Source organism: Pelobates fuscus, chromosome 3 (assembly GCF_036172605.1).
Source record: "Pelobates fuscus isolate aPelFus1 chromosome 3, aPelFus1.pri, whole genome shotgun sequence".
NCBI classification, from domain to species: domain Eukaryota; kingdom Metazoa; phylum Chordata; class Amphibia; order Anura; family Pelobatidae; genus Pelobates; species Pelobates fuscus.
The window spans coordinates 80,902,296-80,928,687 of record NC_086319.1 but is presented as its reverse complement, the minus strand read 5'-3'; the positions used below and the strand labels follow the sequence as shown (position 1 = coordinate 80,928,687).

The following is a 26,392-nucleotide window of genomic DNA, read 5'->3' as shown; positions in this document are numbered from 1 at the left end:
CCGTAATGTCATGGAGGAGTGGAAGAGAACTCCAGTGGCAACTTGTGAAGCTCTGGTGAACTCCATGCCCATGAGGGTTAAGGCAGTGCTGGAAAATAATGGTGGCCACACAAAATATGGACACTTTGGGCCTAATTTGGACATTTCCACTTAGGGGTGTATTCACTTTTGTTGCCAACGGTTTAGACATTAATGGCTGTGTGAGTTATTTTAAGGGGGACAGCAAATTTATACTGTTATACAGGCTGTACACTTACTACTTTACATTGTAGCAGAGTGTCATTTCTTCAGTGTTGTCACATGAAAAGATATAATAAAATATTAACAAAAATGTGCAGGGTGTAATCACTTTTGTGAAATACTGTATGATCATGTTTGCACGTGCAATCACTGGTTTATAAATCCTCCTGCAGAGACACAGAAAAATGAGATTGAGAGGTTCCACATATCTGTCTGAGACAAAGCCAGATACAGACAGATTGTTTTGGCAAAACTGAACACTTGTTCCATTAATTATAAAGCTAAAAATCTTTCTGAAATACTCATACTGACTGTTAGAATTTTACTGAAATTTTCACCCAGTTAAAAGATATACTGAGACAAAGTAGGGACTTTGAGTATATTTCCTACGCCTGGCACTTCTCGAAACTGTGTAGTGCTACCACCATCTAAAAGTGTCAATCTCCCAGGGGTCACCAGTGACTGCTGCAGAGATACTCGCTTTAACTTGCAGGATCCTCCATAGCAAAAGAGGAGTGGCCAGAAAATCATGGTGACGCGAGGGACAGGTACAGGTAAGTAAATCCCCCTGCCACCGGCCCACCTTGCAGTCAGAGTTCTTTGTAAATTATGCAATGTCTCCAGACTGTGCCAGTGCCGCTTTAAAGGACCACTATAGTGCCAGGAAAACAAACTTTTTCCTGGCACTATAGTGCCCTTACCTTTTTTCCAGCGCCGGGCTCCCTCTGCACTGGGACTCTCCTCCCTCTTCTTCCGTCATCGGCTGAATGTGCATGCGTGTCAAGAGCCACGCGCGCATTCAGCCAGTCTCCTTGGAAAGCATTCTCAATGCTTTCCTATGGACGCAGGCATCTTCTCACTGTGAAAATCGCAGTGAGAAACACGGAAGCGCCTCTAGCGGCTGTCAATGAGACAGCCACTAGAGGCTATGTTTACAGCAGGAAGGGTTAATCCTAGATGGACCTGGCACCCAGACCACTTCATTAAGCTGAAGTGGTCTGGGTGCCTATAGTGGTCCTTTAATATTGTATTGTAGCCAAGCTATGGGTTGTTTAGGTTTTAGTTGTAAGTGCCCGTTTTGGAATTTAATTGTTTCCAAACCCTCCCTTTCTGATTGTAGCTAAAGCATCTGAGATCTAAAGCCAGTTTGAAACTTGTGATCGTTTTGAAGTGCTTTATTTGCCCCATAATTTTGCTTATATTAATTTCATTGATATTGATAAGATGGTTGAATAAATTGCAGAGCTAAACACTAGTTATTGCTAAGCGACAATTTCTGCACTCAGCGGTGATTTGGAACTGGGATTTATCGATCCCTAAATTAAAGGACTCCAAAACCCAACTTTGTTTTTTGACTGGGTTGGTGGATAGTGGACTAGATTTATGGTAAAGTGCCATTTTTCAAGTTGGGCTGGGAGGGCTTACAGGTTGATTTTAACTTTTCCGCAGTAGAATGGCTGACTCTTGCTTGATTTCCAGCTTCGTGTCCGTCTTAAAAACTCAGTATTATGTGTTTTTTTTGTTTTTTTTTTACTGTAAAAAGCTAATTTTAGGCTTTCTTCTCACAACTCTTTACTGCTATGTAATCTTTTTATCTCTGCAGCTCTTCGACCACATAGTTGATTGCATCACAGAGTTTCAAGAAGAAAATGATCTCCGAGGAAGGAGGCTACCCTTGGGCTTCACTTTCTCATTTCCCTGTAGACAGACGAGCCTTGACCAGGTATAGCTATCAAATTGCTCTGTTTCACAAACACTTTGTTTGTAATATAAATATATCTCTATATAACTTTTTGTGGGGAAAAATGTTTCTTTTGCTTGCAGGGTATTCTGATTACATGGACAAAGGGATTCAGTGCATCTGGCTGTGTAGGGGAGGATGTTGTTAGGCTTCTACGGGAAGCTGCCGTTCGAAAAGGGGTGTGTATTATTTTTTATTTTTTCAGTTCATGGTTCTGTGTTTTTTTTTTGTTTTTTGTTTTTTTTTTTACTTTTTTTTACTTTTTCTGCTATATAATGCAGGTCTATGCTGATAAGCTTTTTATGTTTTTTTTTGCAGAACTCTGACTTAATGGTGGTTGCTCTGGTAAATGACACTGTGGGGACAATGATGTCCTGTGGATATGATGATCCAGCTTGTGAGATTGGACTTATTGTAGGTAAGTCAAGCTCTGTACTTAAAGTAATTGGAAAAATACACTTCCACAAACTTTGGCTGCTTTACACCAGATAGCCAAACTTGAGCACATGCCGGATAATCTAATACAAAGAGAATGTGTATGGGTCACCTTACTGTAAAAGGTAACGTTTTACCCAAATAGAGCTTAAATAGACTCTCACATTGGTGGCCTGAAGACCAATGTTAGGTTGAAACATTGTTTTTGTTTGGTTTTTTGTATTGGCACGTTAAAGTGCTTTTGGATGTTGCAAATCCACCGTTAACCAGGTTGCTTTTCTCACAATGTATTCTTTATTCCATGGGTAAGAAGCATACTCGTTTTCCTGGCACTATAGTGCCCTGAGGGTGCCCCCTCCCGCCGGGCTCTAGGGGGAGGAAGGGGTTAAACGTACCTCTTTCTCCAGCGCCGGGCGGGGAGCTCTCCTCCTCCTCGGCTGAATGTGCATGCGCGGCAAGAGCCGCACGCGCATTCAGCCAGTGTCATAGTAAAGCATTTACAATGCTTTCCTATGGACGCTGGCGTCTTCTCACTGTGATTTTTCACAGTGAGAAGCACGCAAGCGCCTCTAGCGGCTGTCAATGAGACAGCCACTAGAGGCTGGATTAACCCTAATATAAACATAGCAGTTTCTCTGAAACTGCTAGGTTAATAGAAAAAGGGTTAAACCTAGCTGGACCAGGCACCCAGACCACTTCATTAAGCTGAAGTGGTCTGGGTGCCTATAGTGGTCCTTTAACCCCTTAATGACCAAACTTCTGGAATACAATGGAATCATGACGTGTCAGACATGTCATGTGTCCTTAAGGAGTTAAAGACATAATGATGGCAAAGCATCAGAGGAGGTGAAGTCCACAACATATGGAGTGCTAAAGGTTGCCTACATCTGCTATAGTCCACTGACTTTGTATATGCAGTGCGATACAGGTCAAAAACTGCTGTAGGGAGCCGACTATGGGTCACAGAGACGACACGACCAGATAAATATTTTGCCATTTATCTTATTATATAGGAGTAATAAAAAGTTAAATGTTTTCAAATTGGCCTCTCGTGACCCTATACTCCATATGATCTGACTTTTTAATATGGTCAGAGGGACACTTAAACACTGTTTGCTCTCATCTAACTGTCCTCTCTCCTATTTCTCTTTCTCTCACATACTTCAAAGTCTTGCATTTTTTTCTCCATTCTTAATAGCCTGGTAATACTCCCAGGAAATTTACATATGCTATTGTGTTCATCTACACGGCTACTGCCGTTTGGTTTATCTTCTCCTGCTATTAGGCTTTTCATTTCAAGGTTTCATAACACGTTGCCTTTTGATGTAGTCATTTACTTTGCATTGCTATTAATACATGCATTGTCTGATCCACTCTGCTCCTCCTCTGCTGCCCAAGAATTATAGCCACAGACAAGACTGATGCAGTTTCTCACTTCAAAAACACATACAGTTCTAACTCCCTTCTTTTCCCCGTCATCAAAGACTTAACTCTTTTTTTCCCCCTGCAGCTAGCGAACTGGTCTCTTACTTCATTGCCTTCGGTTTGATGCAACCCTTTGCCATTTTCATCCTAATGTGGCTCACGAGAATCTATGACCTGTAGAATATTGCATCCCCCGACTGGAAAATTACAACCAATAGCATAAAGTCTGAGATGGTTGAACTGTTATGGAACAAATTTTACTAATTTATTACTGATGGCTTGGCACTTTAACATTTTATCCCATGACAAAAGGGTTTCTGTGATCGTCATTGATACCCCCATGCAGGCCAGGAAGACTGGGGTGTCTTGCATCTACCATAAGGTTTGCTGAGTGTATTTGACTTTTTTGGTGGTCCCACAGCTTTAAGTGGTAGACTATCTGGATGTTTTCTGAAACAGATTTTAAAAAGGCCTGTGTGACAGTACCCTTAAGTGTCAAATTTCTGCACTTTATTTATTCTAATCCTGAGGTACCTGACTTTTCTCCTTGTGGTCCCTGATCTTTGTGCAGGCTCTGGCCCATTTTTGCCAGGTAGTTCATCTACGGTGCCACTGTAGCAACTGAATCTGGCCTTGCAGTTATTTTAACACTCCACCTTCGAACCGATGAACAAGCCAAATTTGCCATATAAATAAAAAAAAAAATGTAAACATTAATTTTTAGTGTGTGTGTGTGTGCACTATCTTTAAAGGCTAGAAAGATTTTTTTTTTTTTTTTTTTAATTCTTTATTTTTGTGGGTATGCAAGTATGCAATTCGTTTTACAACATGTGCATAAAGGATAACATGCTTCAAATACATTCCATATAACCAACAGTTAACAGATATAGTTGCACAGGTGCTAGTCCACCCGTTTTTTTTAAGTTAATCCCTGCTTCACTCCCTCGTGCTAGGGACAGTGGAAACATGTAGTATCTCGGAGGGGGCTAATGAATAGCGTTATGCGCCCTGCTCAGAAGTGTTGGGGTTGCGGGCTTAGCCTGGGCACGTGTATGGGAGGTGGGGGGGGGGGGGGGGTGTGTGTATCGGCCGTTGGTTTTGGTGTGGGTCCCATTGTGTCAGAGTGGGTGTGCGGAGTATCATCGCTCCTTTAGTGGGGAGCCTTTAGGTAGAGGTGAGGGACCCCGCACCGGCTTGAGATGGGGGGGAGGGGGCGTCTGCTTAGCCATCAGCGCTAGTCATCTGCTTGCAGAGCCAGTATCATTAGTGTGTCTGGTACCCTGTGACATTTAGGAACTTAACTTGTGTAAAAACAATAACTAAATTTAATAACAGCTTCATAAGCTACATTGCCTGCAAAGTAAGAATGAATTCCCGGCAGATGTAGTTAACTTTCAGTGTCCCATGTATAGTCCCGTAGTAGGGCACCTGTTTGACAGGTTGAAGGTGCACTTGCGTTTACGATCGCTTGTCCTGCGTTAGGGAGTTCGTGGTCCTCGGCATTGCTTCTCTGGGTATAAACTGGGTTATTTTGTCGACATTCCATATTGGGCTGGATCCTGTTGCTGCTGCAGGTGTCGGGAGTCCCAGGGACTGGAGAAAATTGGGTGCTTCGGTGCTGTGTGTCAGGTGGATCGTCTTGCCTGCATGTTCCGTAGTTAAACGGTGGGGTCCCCACTTATAGGGGATAGCATGTTCCCTCAGCAGCGAGGTGATGTGGCGGAGGGATCTGCGCCAGGTAAGTGTATGCCTTGATAAGTCTCTATAGAAAGTCAGGCTTGCTCCCTCAAATGTAACTGTAGGAGAGCCTCTCGTAGCTCCCATGAGGGCCCCCCGGTCAGAGTCCCTTACAAATTTAATCAGCACTTCCCTGGGTGCCTCCTCGGGTGCCTTGGGTGCTTTGGGGATGCGAAAGCAAGAGTCAATCCCTGCTTGCTTTCCTTGCTTGGGGATCAATAAGGTCACTAGTAGCCTCCTGCAGTAGTGAGGTAGCTCTTGGTTCACAACCGATTCGGGCACTCCCCTGATCCGCAGGTTTCTGGCTTTTGTTTTGTCTTTCATTCCCGCAATTTGTGCTGTCAGCGTTGCACACTGCTTTTGTAAGAGTCCCAGAGCTGTGTCTGTTGCCGCCTGTGCCATCTTTGTGCCCCCGAGGGACTCCTCAATGGAGACCACACGGCCTGAGAGCGTGGAGATTTCCCCCCGGACAAGCGCCATATCGGCGTCGAACATCGCCTTGATGTTCAGCATTAATGCTTTAATATCAGCTTTCGTGGCTGGTGCTGTGTCGCCTAGGTCTTTAGGCTGCTGAAATGTAGTAGGTAACTTGTCGGGAACCTGGAAGGAATCATAGACGCTGTGGGATCAATAAGGTCACTAGTAGCCTCCTGCAGTAGTGAGGTAGCTCTTGGTTCACAACCGATTCGGGCACTCCCCTGATCCGCAGGTTTCTGGCTTTTGTTTTGTCTTCCATTCCCGCAATTTGTGTTGTCAGCGTTGCACACTGCTTTTGTAAGAGTCCCAGAGCTGTGTCTGTTGCCGCCTGTGCCATCTTTGTGCCCCCGAGGGACTCCTCAATGGAGACCACACGGCCTGAGAGCGTGGAGATTTCCCCCCGGACAAGCGCCATATCGGCGTCGAACATCGCCTTGATGTTCAGCTTTAATGCTTTAATATCAGCTTTCGTGGCTGGTGCTGTGTCGCCTAGGTCTTTAGGCTGCTGAAATGTAGTAGATAACTTGTCGGGAACCTGGAAGGAATCATAGACGCTGTCTTCGTCTGAGGATTGTGGGGTATAGGCCTCTATCGGCGCCATCTTGGCGGGATCTTGCCGCTGAGACGGGCGCATAAAAGTGCCGATATCTTTTGACCCCGATCTGGGATCTGCTCTGCTCTTCTTAACTTTTTTCCCCATAGTGTAGGGTCCTCTGTGGGTCGGATTTTTGGGTCCCAGAGGATAATTTCGGCACTGTATTTTCCTCTTTTCGAGTCTCACGTTCAGAGCTGCGGTGAAGTGCGACTTGCTCATTCAGGCGCTGGCTCCGCCCCCACTTCATATATTTTTACTGTCTTGTACCTCTTACACTACTATTTATTTTATATAGCGGTCTAGAATTTTCTTCTCTATTGTCTTGAACTCTCTCTATCCCCTTCATAACCTCCTTTTTTAAATATTCTTTTTCAAAGAAGCTTACAATTCACTCCTCTTCACTTCATAACCTAATCTTCCAATTATATTGTTTACCCTGGTAAGAGAATCAAGCTCGTTTTCCAGTACTTTTCTCTGACACTAAAATAGCATTTTTATTTTTTTTCTAGTCTATTGCAAACAGGAGCACTTATTGAATTACCAGAGACTTTTCTCTGGGAATAGACTTAAGCCTCTTACATTTCACGTTTCACCCATGGGATTGGGTTTCCTTGCCACCCTATATTTTTATTTAACCTGTGCCCTGTTTTCTAAAGTATAGATCAATAATCCAGGATGAAAAAAAGGTTAAGTTGGATCCTCATTGTTATGAAGAAATTTGTTGGTTATATACGAGTTTTAACTCTGACCTGTTCAAAAGACTAGATCAAATGTCAGTGTTTTCCAAGTAATTTCACCAATATCCCCATTTTATCCTGGTCATTTCGTAAATGTATTTTTGTAAGATGGGAGGGAGGATTCACAAATTCAGCATGTAATATATTTTAGTCCTCTTAAGAGAAAGTAATATGACAAAAATAGGTGGAGCAGTGTATAGCAAATATAAATACTTCCCTCTCTTCAATATTACAGCCAAAACAATGAAACTGAAACAGAAACAGAGGGAGATACAATAGTGTAAATCTGATAAAATGGAGATAGGTCACTGTATCTTTAAATAGCACACTCACAAAAGTAGAGCCATAAGATAACCTGGCTCTGGTCTGGATAGCAATAGGATCCTTAAGGGAGATCCAAATCCCACTCCAGCAGATGAGAAGGATAAAACAGGAACAATAAATGCTTCTAAAAAAATTAATTTATTCCAGAAATAAAAGAACAGCATAAAACAGAGTCCATATAGTCACCAAAGTCACCAAGACGCGTTTCGCCTAATAGGCTTCCTCAGTTGGTGAATACTTGATATGTGCAGTCTCTTTCCTCTTTAATACGTTTAATTTTGGCGCCTTTTTCATCCGTGGAACGCACAAATTCATCAGTGGAACGCATCACTTCCGGCTCGGTGTTCGCTTCCTGTATTGTCCGATCACGTGATCGGGCTGCTTGATGCTTCCTGTATTGTCCGGTCACGTGATTAAGCTCTTAGACGCTTGTGGAACGCACATGCGTTCCACTCTTACCCACATCCGCCTCATACTCCAGAAAACGGGCGGACATGGCGGCCGTGGAACGCACCTGCGTTCCACCCACGAAAATTTAAAGAGGAACTTCCCTTAAAACGAAATGACAAATTATAGAAACTGACTGCAAAAAACCATAATAGAAATATATTAAACTCTCATATTAGATAAAAATCACACAAAGAGATCAATAAGAACAGTATCACAATATTAATAAGTAACAAGAAAAGTGTATAGTTATAAAACTTTGAGTGAAAAAAAGGGTAATATATAGATAAAGTGCCAATATGCAATATTAATATATTAAGAGACTTTTAGATAGTAGAAAATTAATATGTACCACAAGCATATATGAAAAAAAATGCTATAAATAAAGAATGCCACACATATGTTTAACACATTACAAATGATGTCACAAAGAATGGCATAATTCAAAGTCTTGATTCAGGCCGTTTGGAATAAGTGTATTAAAATTATATATGCATCGCATTTCTTCTTCACCAATTCTTTTGCTGAAATCTCCTCCCCTCCAATTTTTTGAGACTAATTTGATAGCGCAAAACATTAAACCTTTTGGGTTACTATTATGACATCTTTTATAGTGTTGTGAGACGCTATGTGTCTCTAAACCTTTTTTAATATTACGTATGTGTTCGGCGATTCTAATATGTAGGCACCTAATTGTTCGCCCCACATACATTAGATTGCAAGGACACTTAAGGATATAAATCACATTCTTCGAAAATCAGGTTAACTGATCTTTTATGATGAATTCTTTTTGATCTTTATATATAAATGAAGTTATATGTCTTTTTGTATTATTCGTTTCCCTACAGGCAAGGCAGGAACCACACCCATAAAACCCTTTATTTTTATTTAAAAAGTGTGTTGGGGGTTGTGCTCTAAAACTACTTTTCACTAGGAACTGTTTTAGATTCCTACATCCACGATAAACCATTTTTGGTCGATTGGGTAGAATTTGGCATAATACTGGATCTTCTTTTAAAATAGGCCAATACTTAGTGACAATTTTATTTATTTTGTGATTATTGCCACTATAATTGCATATAAAAGGCATGTTAAGTGCATGTTTATCAACGGTCTTCTTATATGGCTTTTTATAGCGTATAAGGTCTTTTCTATCAATTTTTTTTAACTTCCTCAATGCAGTTCTGTAAAGTTCTGGTCTCATAGCCTTTATCTAGAAATTGTTCTTTAATTTTTTCTACTTGAGTAATTCTAGTATAAACAAAGAATACTATGTAACCCAGGTTGTTCTTTACGGTTAACGTTACAAACACCCACTCATTCGGTGATTTCTGTATAATTGGTTTATTTTAGGTACAGGGACAAATGCCTGTTACATGGAGGAAATGAAGAACGTTGAAGTCCTGGAAGGAAGTGATGGACTTATGTGTGTCAATATGGAGTGGGGAGCCTTTGGTGACAATGGTTGCCTGGAAAACATAATTTCAGACTTTGACCGTGATGTAGATCAGTTCTCAATCAACCCAGGGAAACAAAAGTAGGTATACAATGAAAATCCGTATTGGTCACAAATGAATTATGTAGTGCAGGGCTGCCCAAAAGGTAGATCCCCAGATATTTTAAAACTACAACTCCCTTGATTCTTTGCATGCCTTTACATGATGCATTGCATGACTTTAGAATGACAAAGCATCATGTAAGTTGTAGTTCCACAACATCTGGGGATCTACCTTTTGGGCACCCCTGATGTGTGTATTCTCTTTTAAGTTTAAAGACAAACCACGTTGTGTATGTGTTGTTGTGGTTTTTTTTTTTTTTTTTCTAATGGTTGCGTTCTGCAAATGAAAATGCTATGAGCATGCTGTACAATCAAACTAAGTGACTTTTATAAACTGCCCAACCGTGAATGGAAGTCCATTTACTTTTGGGGGGGGGGGAAAGCCTGTAAAAATTTTTAAATGCAGGTATTCTCAAGAATATCCCCATTTAGAGGATACCTACATTTGGATTTTGTTGTGTTATTTAGGCTTTGGAGGCCTAGACGGCAAAAAAACTTTGAAGTGGACATATCCTGCTTAGACCCAGCCCATTAACTTGTGTCTTCTGTACTGGACATTTTGTTCACATGCATCTCCTTTAATTTTTATATTTTCAATCTCTGCTGTATTCTCTTGGGCTTTCCGGTGGTAGGCTGGGAACCTCCTCTTCCTTTTCTTCAAAAATGGAAAGAAATTGGAAGACCATTTTTTTTCCTCGGTTACCAGGAGGATATGTAAGAAGAAAATGGAGGTGGCATCGAAGTGACATAAACTTTAGGTTGTCCACAGTAGAGAAACTAGTGAGCAATGGTCATGCGTGCAGTGTAATATATACATACAAGAAGTAATTGTAAGTTTGTTATAGAAGGGAAAAACGTAACTGAGATGAATAACTTACCATGGTCTTTAAAGATGAGACGAGGGGGGTGGGAGGTGTATGATAGAACCCTTTAAATACATAAAGGGAATTAACACCGTAAAGGAGGAGACTATATTTAAAAGAAGAAATCTACCACAACAAGAGGACAATCTTAAATTAGAGGGACAAAGGTTTAAAAATAATATCTGGGAACCGCAGAGCTGAGCGGCAGCAACCCTTCACAGCTCCAGCGACTAACACTTAACAAGGCGAGATAATTATACTAAAAAGGCACTCAAAAGCAAAACTGGGACCACCAAGCGATGGGGGAAATCAAGACTAACAAAATGACACTTTACAAGCAACGATTAACCCACCCCACGCCACACGCAACGGTGAGGCCTACTAGCCTGGCGGGCGCGGGAGGGGCGGCCACTCTCCTGCTGCCGAGCACTAAGGGGACACATATCTGGAGCCCTCGTCCCCCCCCCTATGGACCGGCGGGGGATATCCCGGTCCTACCTTATAAGACCAGCCAGCCACACAAGACACAAGCGACAGGACAACAAAAACTAAAGGCCGTGGGCGAAGCCTACAAAATGGCGGCCGACCTATACTCCACTACCGTGCACACGATCGAGCGGGAAACAGAGCTCCGGTACGACCGCATATTCGGGGCAATCTGGAAGAAGCTAGAGGCCCTACTGCGACCTCGGCAAGTGGAACCCTTATCAGGAGGTACGTTGAGGGTCTTGAAACGAGAAGGCAAAGGGGACAAACCCCAATCTCACCTTTAAAATGGCCACTCACAAGAAAGGGTCCGGCCAAACGGAGCACCGCTGCGACCAGACACAGCCCACACAAAGCCCACATAACTAAGGGAGCTCCCAAGTCACAACACCACAGACAGCCACAGCGGAACACAGCGACCACAAGTGGATTCAAGAGGGGCAAGGCCCACCCAGACAGACCAAGAGGAAGGCTGACTGTTAGGCTTAAACTAGCCAATACCGCCACACTGCTACATCGAACCCTTAACAGCCAGCGACCGCACCGCACATCTCAAAACACAGCCAGGACTCCAGAACCCTCACCAGGCAATCCGGTACCCCCCACTGCCGCTCCTATCCTCTGCACACCAGGAACGCGGAATAAGAGACATGACCATGCTACCCGAGGTTTAGTGCACCGCCGAGACAAAAACACGTACCCTGCACAGCCTAGCCTGTCAACCTGGCAAGCGGAGGGGGCCCTCGTGGAGCGATACTCAACCCAGCACTGGGACTGAGCAACACCGAACAGATCTAAGCGGCGCCCTCTGAGTCCGCCCCACACAACCAGCATGGACTTAACCTTACAAAGGGGCATGCCGCCGGGTAAGCTCCTGGTACATCTGCGGGACTCTGTAACACCTCAACAGGGGGTCGGCTGACCCAGGCAAAGAGCGGATGCACATACTTTAGCAACACGCAGGGACTGCACTGTTTAATCGTTAATTAGTTCTAATATGGTATTTTATTTAGGCACATACCCTGTGGTACGCTTTCTTTAACCTCCACTTCTCTAGCCATGTTTTTCAGTGGTAGGGGCAAATGCTAGCATGATATGACTTAAACATGAAAAAATAATATGTGTTCAGTGTATGAAGGGTGCCTAGACTGAGCCCAAACCTACATGCTCCAGCTGCCCTGTTCCTATTCCTAGGGGCACAATATCAGCAGTTAACTATCTTAAGCTCACAGAGTGAATCCCACTGTTTCTCAACATAGCCTGTATGTGTGTCTCCTTGGTTAATCTCACACGTCCAGCCTATGCCCACAAGTGTATTATTATATTAACAGCAATGCAAATAATCAGTACTGTAGTCATTTGCAATTAATATGTCTCACGAATGCCGAGATGATTATTTTACTTGTGTTGTATTTCAATTCATTGTTTTATCTTTATTTTATGCTATAATTTACTTTCAGTCTAGATAGTACATCCTATGGTAAATATGCAATATATGCGCAATCTAGACCTATATCTCTAGCTCATAAGATAATACTCTAATGTTTAAAAACAAAAGAAAATGTGCACTGTACATAAAGCCACACTGTTGTTCACCATTGTTTATTGATAAGACTACATCAGCTATTGTGGCTATGCAAATCTGTTTGTCAATCCATGCACAACATAAATAAAGAATTAAAAAAAAAAAAAAAAAATATCTGGAAGTATTACTTTACTGAGAGGGTAGTGGATGCATGGAATACCCTTCCAGCTGAAGTGGTAGAGGTTAACACAGTGAAGTAGTTTAAGCATGCGTGGGATAGGCATAAGGCTATCCTAACTATAAGATAAGGCCAGTGACCAATGAAAGTATTTTGAAAATTGGGCAGACTAGATGGGCTGAATGGTTCTTATCTGCCGTCACATTCTATGTATTAAAATAACTCCATTTTAATTCTAATTTGGCACACTCCTATGGATATTTTTATATTCATCTATAACACTTGCTGTACGATCTTATGATTGAAGCAATTCCCAAAAGAAGACTCTGCTACCTAACTTTTGGTACATGTTGTCTTAGTGACAGAAATCTGCACAAGCTCTACATATGCAAAGTTGACTTTTTAGGTTCAATAATGTTGTTGAAACTTGGCTGACATTTACATTTTGCTTTTAGTATATGAGATAGCAGGCAGTGTATGTGTAAAATCAACCGCATGTGTGCTTTTTATATATTTGCAAACTGACATCTGTCATTTTATTCGGTGAATAAAACTTACCCGAAAACAAATTCTTTAGTATAGTTTCACACTTTTCGTTCTCCTCTTTTGACTGATTGTAATTTAGTAGTGGATGTTTTAAGCACTCCTTGTGGCCTGCATTTTGCCAACTATCAATTTCTAGCACCTACTGCCATGGCTGATGTGCAATTTAACTTGCGCTAAAAGCACGTTTTTGGTTTTTTGGTTTTCTTCTTCAAATACACAGATGCTTTTTCTGCAGATCTAAATCAGTGTTAATGAGTTTTCTACTAATAAACCTGCTCATTCCTTAATGTAACAAGAATGGACACTGTGTTGCGGGCACTTAATCCGTGGGTGGCTATTGCTGCCAAGCCATTGAAGTAGGCTCCAGGGATTCGGTTTATTGTATTTTCATTATTCTAATGATTGGCGCATTTAAGTCTAGATTTACATGCTCGAGTCATTACTTGTAAATCATGTAGTTGTCATATCAGATTATGCAAAACTAGTTTCACCTCTAATTGTTTAATATATGATCAAACGAGTCAGTCAAGTGTATATGTGAAGAGCCTTGTTCTCCTCTTTGTTGGCACCGTGCCCACGGCTGTCTTGCACTTAGCATTGCTGAGCGGCAATATTTTATTTATTATTTTTGTTAATCTTATTTTTTTTTTTTTAACGTTGCGTATTGCTCTGTGAAGCTATGCTTGGCTGAAATCACACCTTTTCTTGCAGTGTTTTTACACATTCACTGGCTTTACAAATAATGAATACAGGTGGCATTAGATTATCTTGCGTATGATTTCCAAGGCATCGAGCTGGGAAAATGTACTCTTAGTGCTGTAATGGCTATTAACAACACGGGTAATTTAATTTTAATCTAGAGTACTGTAAAATCATGTGTATATTTCAATTAATTTTATACCTTGTGAATTGAAAGCTGTGTTTTACACCCCTCTTATGGATTTTTGGAAATGTTTGAAAAGTTCAGCTTGATGGACTGACTACGGAACATTTTTTTCACGATATTGTTCTCGGACCAGTAAATGTAAGAAAAATTAAACTTGTGTTTTTGGAGAGTTTTTTTTGTAACTTTTATTTTTTGGCCTGCCTTAAATTTTTTTTATTTTTTTTTTTAAGAAGTTCGACTCTTGTGGACTTTTTTATTTTTTAGGAGTTTGCCAAGTGTGCATAACTGGTGTGGATAACCAGACAGGGTTCATCTATGCTCAGCACAAACAAGTCAGAGATCTGTCACTTTGATTTATCTACCTGTGCTCAACTTTGGATATGTTCTAAGGGGAATCTATCATTCATTCGCTGTACCTGTATAGATAGATAGATATAGATAGATATAGATATATATATATATATATATATATATATATATATATATATATATATATATATATATACATACACACACACACAGTCACATGCATTTTTTTTTATTATGCTCATAGTGCTTATTGTTATGTTTGCAACATGGCTGTGTTTCTGCAACACTTTGAGAAGTATTCAATAAACCTCAAATTCTCCATCAACTCTACCGACAGTGTAGAAATACTCATTCAATATTTGAGTATTTCAGGTTATTCCTTTTTGTTTATTTTCATTCTATTCTTTTTATCAAAAAAAATTCTATTTATTTAGCTTTTTTTTTTTACATTTTTTTTTTTTCTTTTTTCCCCTTCAGATATGAGAAGATGATTAGTGGAATGTACCTTGGAGAAATCGTTCGCCAGATTCTCATTGTCCTCACTAAATCTGGAATCTTGTTTGGAGGCCAAATCTCAGACAGTTTAAAAAAAAGAGATATCTTTCCCACCAAGTTTCTCTCCCTCATTGAGAGGCAAGTCTCTCTTAAACTATATATTTTATTTTTTATTTATTTTTTTATCATCCTCTGTGTAACTGATTAAGAGCCTTACATGGCAGCCAGCTCTCAATAAGTTGCATTTGGTGGCTGTCATGTAACTTACCCCTGTTTGTGCGCTTAACTATATGCTTATTTCGATAGTGTGACATGTGTTCAGTAATGGAGTGCATAGTTTTCTTATCTGATCCATGTAATCTCAGAATTATTAAAGCTTTTATATTGTGGTATCTGTAATTAAATAGTAAATGCTTTTTAAGTTTGGATGGTTTGCTTGGTGGCCAACCTTTTTGAGCCCATTTTGTTATTAAACCCTTAATCTCCAGCCTCCTGGATTCATCTGCTCGTTTTTAATGGTATACAGTGTTTTAAAGATCACTCTCGTATAGTGACTAGCACTATGAAGAGCATCACAGACTTGTTTATTTGCTAGTGCATATAAAAGCCCAATTACATAAACTTTTATAATCGTGTAAACATCTTTAAGTTTGAGATCCAGCTATAACAAAAAGTTTCAGAAAAACAAGAAAAAACCACTGTGCATAATTAAAATTAAATTAAAAGTGCTGTATTAGAGCAGCTCTGTAAAGCGAGGTACTACTTTTTAATATACCGACCTTCAACACTATGGACAAATGTAATTGTATGTATTTATTTGTAAATGCTTTGTTTACTAATGTTTCTACTTTTGCTTACTTATCTTGTGTGGGGTCTGGTCCTCATTCTTTTGATGCCCCGTCATCTTTAATGGAGCAGTTCTTCTCTGTGTAGTCTATATAGTACACCACTTATTCATCTACATCCCATATTGCCGATTTCGTTTCATCAAATCTTCAGTCTGTATCATACTCTTATCTGTGTTTAATTTCAGCTTTTTTGGGCCTCCTAACTCCTTCTCAAGCTTTTACTCTTCCAATCTCCCACTGCGATTGTTTAATCTCTATTCAGTTCCCTTGGGCAATATCTTTGTGTGCGACATTTCTTATGCAAACTCATACTGTCCCCATTTACAGTGATACACTGGGCCTGGTGCAGGTTAGGTCAATCTTGACTGACCTTGGTTTGCGTAGTACATGTGATGACACAGTACTGGTTAAGGAGGTGTGTACCATTGTGTCAAAGAGAGCTGCTCAAATGTGCGCTGCTGGAATTGCTGCTGTTGTTGAGAAGATTCGAGAAAATCGTGGGCTAGACAACCTAAAAACCACTGTTGGAGTGGATGGAACCTTATATAAACTTCATCCTCAGTGAGTATATATCTCCTTCTCTCTACAGCTCTTCAAATAATTAGTGCCTAGATGGTGTACCCTCTTAGGACATCTCAATGTGGTCCATAAAGTCTGCTTGCATGTGAATAGGTCATTACGCTTGTATATGTTTTGGGTACCGCCATCTGGACTCCCTTTCATTAATTTGTTAAAAATCTTGTTCTTGTTTGCCATGCAACATAGTTAATTAATGGAAGATAAGAATCTCATTTGTATTGTGTCCCTGGCTGTGCTTAGCTTGCACAAAGTTGACAGTATTGCTAAATCTTTAATCTACATTGAAAAGAAAACTTCATTACATGAAAAGGTTGGCACACATCCTATGTAATTTTCAATGTTTTATTCAGGTTCTCCTTGAAGGGATTGAGATAGGAAAATTGTCAATACAAAAGATTGTTGCATATTTTTTTTTACTGTTTTTTTTTTTTATTTTTATTTTGTCCACCCATATGTAGTAGAGCTTTTTTATCACACTTTAATATTTCAAGTTACTTACCACTCCAGGGCTGGAGGATCCAGGCTTGTTCGTCAGGTGTGAATCTCTACTCACCAAGGCAGAATTTTCACTCCCCAGTGACAATGGGTAGTTTTGAACCCTAGTAGATTGTACATTCAAGTCTTCAGAATTGAGCAGTTATACATTTCTGAGACTTAAAAACGTAACCAGTGGCAACTTTATGTGACAATATTGGTGATTAATATAAGAGCGGGCATTGTGAGACTAATCCACTGATCCACTAATTGCATCAACTGGTAGGCCGCACAAGTTTGTGCTGCTTGTCGTTTAACTGGAAATCCGTGTTGATTTTATATTTCACATAGACACAGATTCTCTCCAGAATGTAAATTGCTGTTTGTTTGGGTAGAAAATAGATTTAACAGCACAATATCTGATTCTCACATGGAACTCACGCCAAGTGTGACTATTCAGTGCGGCGTCCAGCCCAGAATGGCGGTTAGATCCCTCCTTCTCATACACACTACCGAATGCCTCCCAATATTACCTACAACTACAATCATACTAGAAGCCTCTAGTATCCTCTCTACACACACTATTACACAGTGGGAATAAATGTGTATTAAAGGGACACTATAGTCACCAGAACAACTACAGCTTATTGGATTTGTTCTGGTGAGTAGAATCATTACCTTCAGGCTTTTTGCTGTAAACACTGTCTTTTCAGAGAAAATGCTGTGTTTACATTACAGCCTAGTGATAACTTCACTGGACACTCCTCAGATGCCTGTTAGAGATCCTTCCTGGGTCATGGCTGCCTAAAATGCATCCAAACATTCAGTATCTCCTCCCTCTGCATGCAGACACTGAACTTTCCTCATAGAGATTCATTGATTCAATGCATCTCTATGATGAGTTGCTGATTGGCCAGGGCTGTGTTTGAATCATGCTGGCTCTGCCCCTAATTAAGCACTCTGCCCATATTGAACAACATCGTAAAATGCTGTACTGCTGGTACATGGTGCCAACGAGATTATGTAGAATATTTCCAAACACCTCTCCACGCTGCTGGAAATGCGACCTACTAGAAGGCTGCATGTTACACACGTGGTTGCAATGCACATATATAACTCTATATTGGAAAGATCCAATCCCTAATACGAGTAGTAGTTGATCCAATTTGAAACCTTGCAATTCCTCCTTCTAGATCTCCCACCAGACTTGCCCAAGGGCAAAAAGAAACTGGTACTCCACATCCTGCTGTCCACCCAAAAACTAATGGCAACAGCATGGAAATCCCCCGTGGCGCCAACAATACGAGAATTGATAAATGCCCTTGACAAACAACGTCTCTATGATAAAGGCTTTACGTTGCTCTTTCCTCCATCTATGCTGTGACAAGTGGCCTAGGATGTGTGGGACACATGGAGATTGGATAACCCTTGACTATGTAACCTTGTAATTCTGCTCTATAGCCTAAGGCATACGAATTCATTCCTGGTATACCTGTACTAAACCCATGCCTTGACTGAACTCCTGGCTAAGTGGCCAACAACCACAAAAAGAGTAATGTCGAACATCTGTGCTTCCAACTTAAGAACTTAGGCCCATGGGTCTCTCCCCTAACAATAATCCCAAAAGAGAAATGGGATGGATAACTGATGTTGCACCATATGCAGGCACACATGACCGAAGCTACCCACACGTAGCCTCTCCCCAGTAACGAGTTCTCGATTCACACATACCAGCACCACAGGCCGCATATCTGACTTACCTCGTAAACTACTCCACAGGTCTCACAACCTTAGAGATGTAGACATACTGTACCTTGTAAATGTCCCACTGATCTTTACTGTTTGGTCTGTTCAAATTGTGTATGTATATATATATATATATATATATATATGCCTCTTAGATGTGATCATATGTGAAAAATATGTCCCCACCCCTCCCTTTTTTCCTTCTTTACCACTCTCCCGACACGTCACAAAAATCAATAAACTTTTCAAGTTTGAAAAAAAAAAAATACAAAAAAATTATATCCTTGAATATCATGCTATTTAAAAAATAAATAAATAAATAAAAATGTGACTCTGATAAAACCATCTCATCAGGCAGATAATTCCACATATTTGTTATTCCTGTAGAAAGCCCTTTCCTTTGCCTTAGATTAAATGGACATCCTTGAGTTCTATCTATAGTTCTCTTTATTATTAGATTTCCAGACAACGGTTTGTATTGGCCCTTAATGTATTGATGCAGTGTTCTAATGTCCCATCTGAGGTGCATTTTCTAGACTAAGCTGATCTTAAACTTGTTATCCTTTCTTCATAATTAAAGTATTCCATTCCCTTAGTTGTGTAGTTTGCCTTTGCACATTTTCAGGTGCCATTATATACTTTTTGAATGGTGTATCCCGTTGGAAAGTGCTATGTGATGTGGTACTTTTAAATATAGTAAAGCAAACGTCCACTTTTAAACTGACCTCCCAGTCGCTGAGAATGATTGTACAGAAAGTTACAGATGATGAACGCTACCGATATCCAGTTTAAATATCAGGTCTCCTTTCTAACAAATTTTATTTCCTTTAGGTTTTAAATTCCAACTTCCAATTTATTTATAGAATGACCTGTTTTAATGAATTTAGATTGAATGTATTTAGCATTTTTAATGCAGCTAGAACAGAGGAGAGCTTTTATATAATGAAGTGCAAAATGTTTCTATAGTTTTCTATTCAGACACATCTGTCTACTTCATTTGTTTACTCTGGAGAAAAACCTGAAACGAAACGAAGATTGTTGGTCAAGTGCAGGGGTAGGCAACCTTCGGCTCTACAGATGTTGTGGACTACATCTCCCTTGATGCTTTGCCAGCAATATGGCTGTAAAAGCATTATGGGAGATGTAGTCCAAAACATCTGTAGAGCCAAAGGTTGCCTACCCCTGGTCAAGTGGATTCCAGTACCCTAGGGCTCCACTGGGTAAATTACTATTTGAGAGGGATCGATTAATCCTTTATTTAAAAAAAAAAAAAAAAAAAGACACATGGTTAGAATATGGTGTTGTCATTGAACTGACCTGGATTACAATGTACAGATTGTCTTTCACATTTTCTAAAATTATATTTGTAAGTGCAGTTTGTTGCGTTTTTAATGGTGTGCCTTCCAATTTTAGTTTTCAGGTACTCTTGGCTACTTCCTTACTCCGCCATCACATCCTCCTGTTCCCATCTTGAGAGCTTTGTGTTCTGCATTCTTTCTCTAGATTCAAACATAACCGTAATATGGAACTTGTGAATTTGAAAAGCCATAAACCTGGTCTTGTTCTTTGTAGCCACCCTCCTTTGCACTCCCACACTCAAATGGCTTCTCGGGCATCTCCATGTGTAGTCCTATTGTGTTAGGATTCTGGGACATTACCCAGATTTGTCTACTCATTCATATTTATTTATTTTTTTTATTATTTTTTTTTCTCGTGCTTATATATCTGCGGTTGTGTTTTTATACAATATTTATTTTATACTTTTAGTTTTGCAGTCAATGTTCAAGAGACTGTGAAGATCCTGGCTCCCCAGTGCGATGTCACCTTCTTGCGCTCTGATGATGGCTCTGGCAAAGGGGCAGCACTGATCACTGCCGTGGCCTGTCGTATTGCTGGTGCAGAGGCTAGAGCGGCTTAAACGAAAATTTCCTCAACGGAGTTTGATGCTTATATTCTGCATTTACAATGTATACAAGTTTTAGGAAAACCTTTGGTACGTTATGATGGTATTTATGATTAACGTTATAAAAATAAAATAAAATATTTTTGCATAAACTTTCTTTTCTTTCCGTCAAAGTTATTTCAAACCTCGAGCCACACCATGCTTCCTGTTCGACAGGCAATCACACAGAAATGACACAACAGAATGAGAGCAATGTTACATACATTTTATTTTCCAAATCCTCGTCTAAGCTAGCGGTGTTTTGTGGTAACACATTGAGCATTTTCCAATCTAGACTTAAGCAGAACCTGCCATTTTTTTAGACTTCATTTTAGATTTTGCTTGTCTACAGATCATAATTGACTTTTTGTTTGTACTCCAGAGTAAAATGGTTCCAACAATGTTTATTTATTTTTCATTTTATATGAAATAAAATGTTTGCTCTACATTTTATACTTGTAAGGTGGTGTTATGCCACTTATCCAGTATTGAAAATCTATTTAAAAGAAAAAACAAAAGTACTTAGTGTAATTCTGCAAATTAATAGTGAATAAACCTATCTCCTATATAAAAACCAATCTGAGGATCAGGTCCTTCCTTGCAGAGAATCCATATGCCTCTGGCTACTTGAGATATAGGATTCCCTTTCACTGACCTTGAGGGGAAGGCATGACTGCTGCCCATAGTAGGGGATGGTTAAATGTGGACACAATGTTGCAAAAAGGGGACCAGAAGGGAGGGTACTTACCACTTGTAAGAAGGACCCTAGGTTTAACAAGCTTCCCTCCCTCCGTTAATGTTGTTGGTTGTTGTGGTCTTTGTTCTTTTGTTTTTGGTGTTCCTGTTCTTTTTGTCACAGCATGCTGTTTCCTGGCTAGCGCAAGTGATGGAAGTGCCGAGTTGGCTTGGGGAGTCACAGCCTGCTAGGCCTGATGGCGAAAGTCAGGCTGTCTAAGACCCTGGAAAATTATATGTATTGCCTGTCTGTTGGGCAATCACCCCAACAGCTGACAGGTGGAAGGAATGCTGGCGCATTGATTGATTTAAATAAAGCTGTGGCCGTTGCCCTTATCCAATATACAAGTGTCTAGTCATTATTGGGGCTTGTAACGGGAATTATGTTCTGGGTCAGAAGTCAAGCTAAATACCAACAATCAAACCTCAGAAAATGTTTTTCTTTTTTCAACTGCTTTATAATATATTAAATGGACACTATAGGCACCAAAAAAATCTTAATAAAAGCAGTTTAGTGTTTAGATCATGCCCTTGCAATCTCACTGCTCAATTCTCTGCCATTTAGAAGTTAAATACCTTTTATTTTAGAAGGCTGTGCAAATTACATGTAAGGAGAAATGACTAGGACTGGATAAGCACTTCCTGTAAATAGAGATCTAATGTTAAATCTTCCTTTATTGCACATTCTGTGTAATTTTAGAATTTATATCCTGCTTTGTTAATAACCTTCTACAGCCTGCAGAAGCCTCCAGTGTGTGATTACACTTCCATTTACGGAGCAGGAGATAAAAAAAAACTTCTAAAGCAAGTTGATATCTGTTTGAAAATGAAAGCCTTTTTTTCCCTTCAGATTAGAGGCAGTGCTTATACCACAGGGATATCCAATCTGGAGGGAAAAAACAGGCAGGCAAATCTCCAAACATTTAAACCCTCCCCTAATTACCTCCTTTCCCATAAGTAGCAGCTCCTCCTGATCATACCCAGTTCTTTGCCTGCCTCCGGCAGGGGAGGTTAGACAGGAGGTTCTCCAGGAAGCAGGTGAGAAGGGCTGAGGCTCTGGGGGCACTGCTTCCTTCATGTCCGGGTAAGTAGCCTTTAACACGCCGGACGGCGTGGTCCCTCAAGTTTTATGTTGCCGTCTAATGCCGTGCCAGGTGCCGGTCTGACGAAAGACGCAGGCGTGCGTCGGCTGGGAAGTCCTGCGGTGGAACGCACACACAGGTTGCGTTGCGTTCCACTAGGGAGTCGCGGAGCGCTATGCGCATGCGCAATGCGAACCTTGATTCAGGCGCCAAATTTGAACTGGGCGTTCTCTTTGGTTTCAGGACTTATATGAGCATTCACCAGCAGCAACCTCTGTTTGCCAGGAGCTCTCAGATCGGTTGTAAAGAGTGTTATCTCACCTGCCCTCCAACACACTCTCAGGCCATTTAAGGTAAGACTGATTAAGTTTTTAATTAAATGGGTCCTAGCCTGAATCGATAAGGAGAAAAATTTTGATTGTTTTCCCTTTTTTGTTTTCTCTTTTCAGTATGTCTAATCCGGAAAATTTGGATAAAGTTGCTGAAAAGGGGAAATGTTCATCTAAAGCCAAGCATTTAATCTGCTCTGTGTGTAGCCAACCTATGCCAGATGGTTACAAAAAGAAACTTTGCTGGGGGCGGAGCCTGACCGCCACGCTAGACGGTCGCATCTACCCGGAGCTCCTGCATGCAAACTATTACAATCGTGAAATAATGGAGCTGACCCGGTTTGCTACTCACCACTTGCCTGAGGGCACCCGCGGGAGCATGGAGCAAGCCACCGGGATCACTGAAGCCTCGGGTGGGGCGGCTGGAAGGCGTAGCGGCCTAAGCAGCGGCGTGGATGCGGGGGAAGCGGCCGTTCTCTCAACCCCACGTCCGCACAATCCGGAGCCTGCAACTGACACTTACCATCTGGTCCCCCCCCCCCTGCCGGTGGGGGATATCCCGGCACAAGCAGGGCACTTACCTCTGACATCGGAGACAATGGTGCACCAGAAGGAGCAACCACACTGGCACAAAATGGCGGATGCCAAACTCACTCGTGAAGAATCTCCGACATCACATGTGCTGGACCCGGGTCGCATAGACCGGATCTTTGCGGATTTCTGGACTAAACTCTACAAACTGATGCATCCCCCCCCGCCCAAGGTGCAAACCACCCCAACGCTCCTGCTGGCGGGTGAAGCCCGACTTAAAAAAGGAGCCGATTGGAGGAAGATGGCCGCCAAGGGCCCTGTGATCCGCGAGCAGTGGCGCAGCAAACCCCGGAAACAGGGGTTGGGAACCCCCTTGCCGGTCCGACCTCAACATCGACAGGGGAAAGCACAGTACCAGAGCACCCCCCAAGCTGGCAGTCACCTGGCGAAGCACAGCCCCACAAAAGCAGTGAGAACACACCAGCGCCGGAGACCCCAAGAGAGGGACACCCGACCGACCGCCAAAATATTGAGGACAGGCTACCAATGCACCCACGCTCAGAGAGCCTCAGGGAGAAGAGACCGGGCACCTGGCATACATCACGAAGGGGCCCACTCCACCATCCTCTACCAGGACTATGTGTGCGGCAACGAGGAAAACAGCAATGGCGAGCAATGCACCTCAGCTCCAATGGAGACCTGGACCCCATGGAGGGGGCATCAGCAAAAAGCGGGACTTTGGTCCCACAGTGGGACTATCGTGGTGAGAGTGGGAGTGGGGTGATCCACTCATACAGGACTCTAAATACAGCAGTAAGCCAGTCCCTTCTGTGTATATGCCATTTACCCAGTGTATCATTATTACATCTTTAGCACCAGAGTACACATATGTCCCCACAGTCTCATAGAGTCCACATAGTTAGACACATACTCATTCGTTAACCAAAATTGTTAACCAAGTTATTCCTACTGCAATTTAGCATGAACTAAACTACTGTACCTTATACATGCATAATCTATAGCACTCGTTGTCTGTTCAAACGGCATGTCATGATATATAATACTCTATACAATAGGGCTATTTACTCTTGCAACCTTAACTATTACAAAAGAGAAAAAAGTGCAGCATATCTTGTCATTTACAATACCTGCTATGTCATTCATCAATGTTGCCTTGTGTTATTTACTATACGTTCACTGTACTGTTATCATACTCATTTAAAAATGTATGCATACTCAATCAGCCACAACTGTTATAATATGTAAATGAATAACAAGCCTGCGAATGCCGTTGTGGCGACACAGGCACTGTTGTACCTACCTACCTGCATACCAAAAATAAAGAATTTAAAAAAAAAAAAAAAAAAAAGAAACTTTGCTCAGTGTGTTCTAAAGAAGCTTCAGAGGAAGCAAAAAGAACAGAAATGTCTACTTTCCTCAGCTGGTTGCAACAAAGTATGCAGCAAACATTTGTGGATATGCAGTCGGCTGCATTACAGTCAGTCCAGGCCTCGGTTGCCCAAGATTCGCAAGTTGTAAAACATGCTAAGAAAAGACTAAGATCTTGGGAAGCTTCTGATACTAGTTCAGTAACTAGTGGTTCTGAGTATGAGGAAATTTCAGGTAGTGATTCTTCAGACGAGGAGTTTGCCTTCCCAGATGAAGCAATTGGGAAATTGATTAAAGAAGTGCAGTGCATTTTTGGAATTGAGGAAACAGGGAAAAAGTCCAAAGTATTTCCTTTTCTCCCACAGATTAAGGAATTGATTTTAAAAGAGTGGAAATTCCCTAGTCACAAGCCGTTTCTGTCTAGACATTTTAAAACTCTTTTTTCCTTAGCATCGGAGCAAGACTGTAAGCTGGATACGGTCCCTGTAGTGGACGTTCCTATTGCTCAAATCTCTAAGAAAACTACTTTACCGATTGGAGACACAAGCGGGCTCAAGGATGTCATGGACAAACGCATTGACTCCTCCTTAAAAAAGTTGTTCTTATCTTCTGCAGCCCAAGCTAAAGCTTTGATTACGGGGTCATCTGTTGCCAAGGCCCAAAGACTTTGGTTGGAAGAACTTGAAAAAGTTTATACGGGAGAAACTAAGGAAGACCCGGTAAAGCTATTAAAGAATATCAGGATGACATCTGATTTTTTGGTAGATGCGTCTGCAGAAAGCCTAAAAATTTCGGCCAAGAATATAGGTACTTCAACAGTCGCCAGAAGAGCGCTTTGGCTCAAAAATTGGTCAGCAGATACAGCATCTAAGAATTCACTGTGTGACCTATCCTTTGAACCAGGAAGACTTTTTGGTTCAAAACTGGATGAATTGTTAAAACAGATGAAGGAAGGAAGGAAAGCTTTACCAGAATCATTTAAGAAGCAGTTTAGAAGACGTAAAGCGGAGTCGCTTCCCTCATTTAGAAGTTCCCTTCGTAGAAACTATTTCAGGGGTCAGCATAAAAAAACCTTTGATTATAGGAAGAAGGAAAGATTTTCTGACAGAAGAAATAAAAAGTTATGACGCCAGGCCTGTGGGTGGAAGGCTGAGTCACTTCCTAGAGCACTGGAAAGGAACAACATCAGATCGCTGGGTTCTCACAGTGATAAAACACGGATACGCTCTAGAATTATCACAAGCCCCAATGGAAATGTTTCTATGTTCCGAGGTTCATTCTCTAGAGATGGAACTCTCTCTAATGCGAGAAGTATCGACTCTATTACTGAAAAGAGTGGTGGAAGAAGTTCCTATCAAGGAAAGTTTTCGGGGCACCTATTCAAGACTTTTCTTGGTTCCAAAGCCAGATGGTTCGTTCAGACCCATTTTAGATCTAAAAGCCGTAAACAGGTGGATTATCAAAAAGAAGTTCCTCATGGAAACAATAAAGTCCGCTACTCTGCTTATTCATCCAAAAAGTTGGTTTGCGTCCCTGGATTTAAAAGATGCCTATCTTCATGTGCCCATAGCAGAATCCAGCAAAAGTCTTCTAAGGTTCGCTGTGTGCTGCCGATCAGTAATCAAACATTACCAATTCAGAGCATTACCTTTCGGCCTGTCATCAGCACCCAGGGTATTCACAAAGCTGCTAGTAGTCGTTTCAGCTTTTCTAAGAGGTATGGGCATCTCTGT

The 26,392-nt window shown here is 41.2% G+C and overlaps 1 protein-coding gene across 2 annotated transcripts in view; it reads left to right on the top strand.

Moving 5' to 3' along the window:
- Positions 1 to 20,710, top strand: part of HK3 (hexokinase 3) — a 102,014-nt gene extending 81,304 nt beyond the window's left edge. For both annotated transcript variants that reach the window (XM_063447290.1, XM_063447292.1), the window contains exons 13-19: positions 1,844 to 1,963; positions 2,065 to 2,160; positions 2,300 to 2,399; positions 9,512 to 9,695; positions 14,987 to 15,142; positions 16,180 to 16,413; positions 20,419 to 20,710. In XM_063447290.1, coding sequence (XP_063303360.1) covers positions 1,844 to 1,963; positions 2,065 to 2,160; positions 2,300 to 2,399; positions 9,512 to 9,695; positions 14,987 to 15,142; positions 16,180 to 16,413; positions 20,419 to 20,569 — 1,041 coding nt within the window. In that variant the 3' untranslated portion in view covers positions 20,570 to 20,710. The remainder of the gene's footprint in view (positions 1 to 1,843; positions 1,964 to 2,064; positions 2,161 to 2,299; positions 2,400 to 9,511; positions 9,696 to 14,986; positions 15,143 to 16,179; positions 16,414 to 20,418) is intronic.
- The last annotated feature ends 5,682 nt before the right edge of the window (positions 20,711 to 26,392 follow it).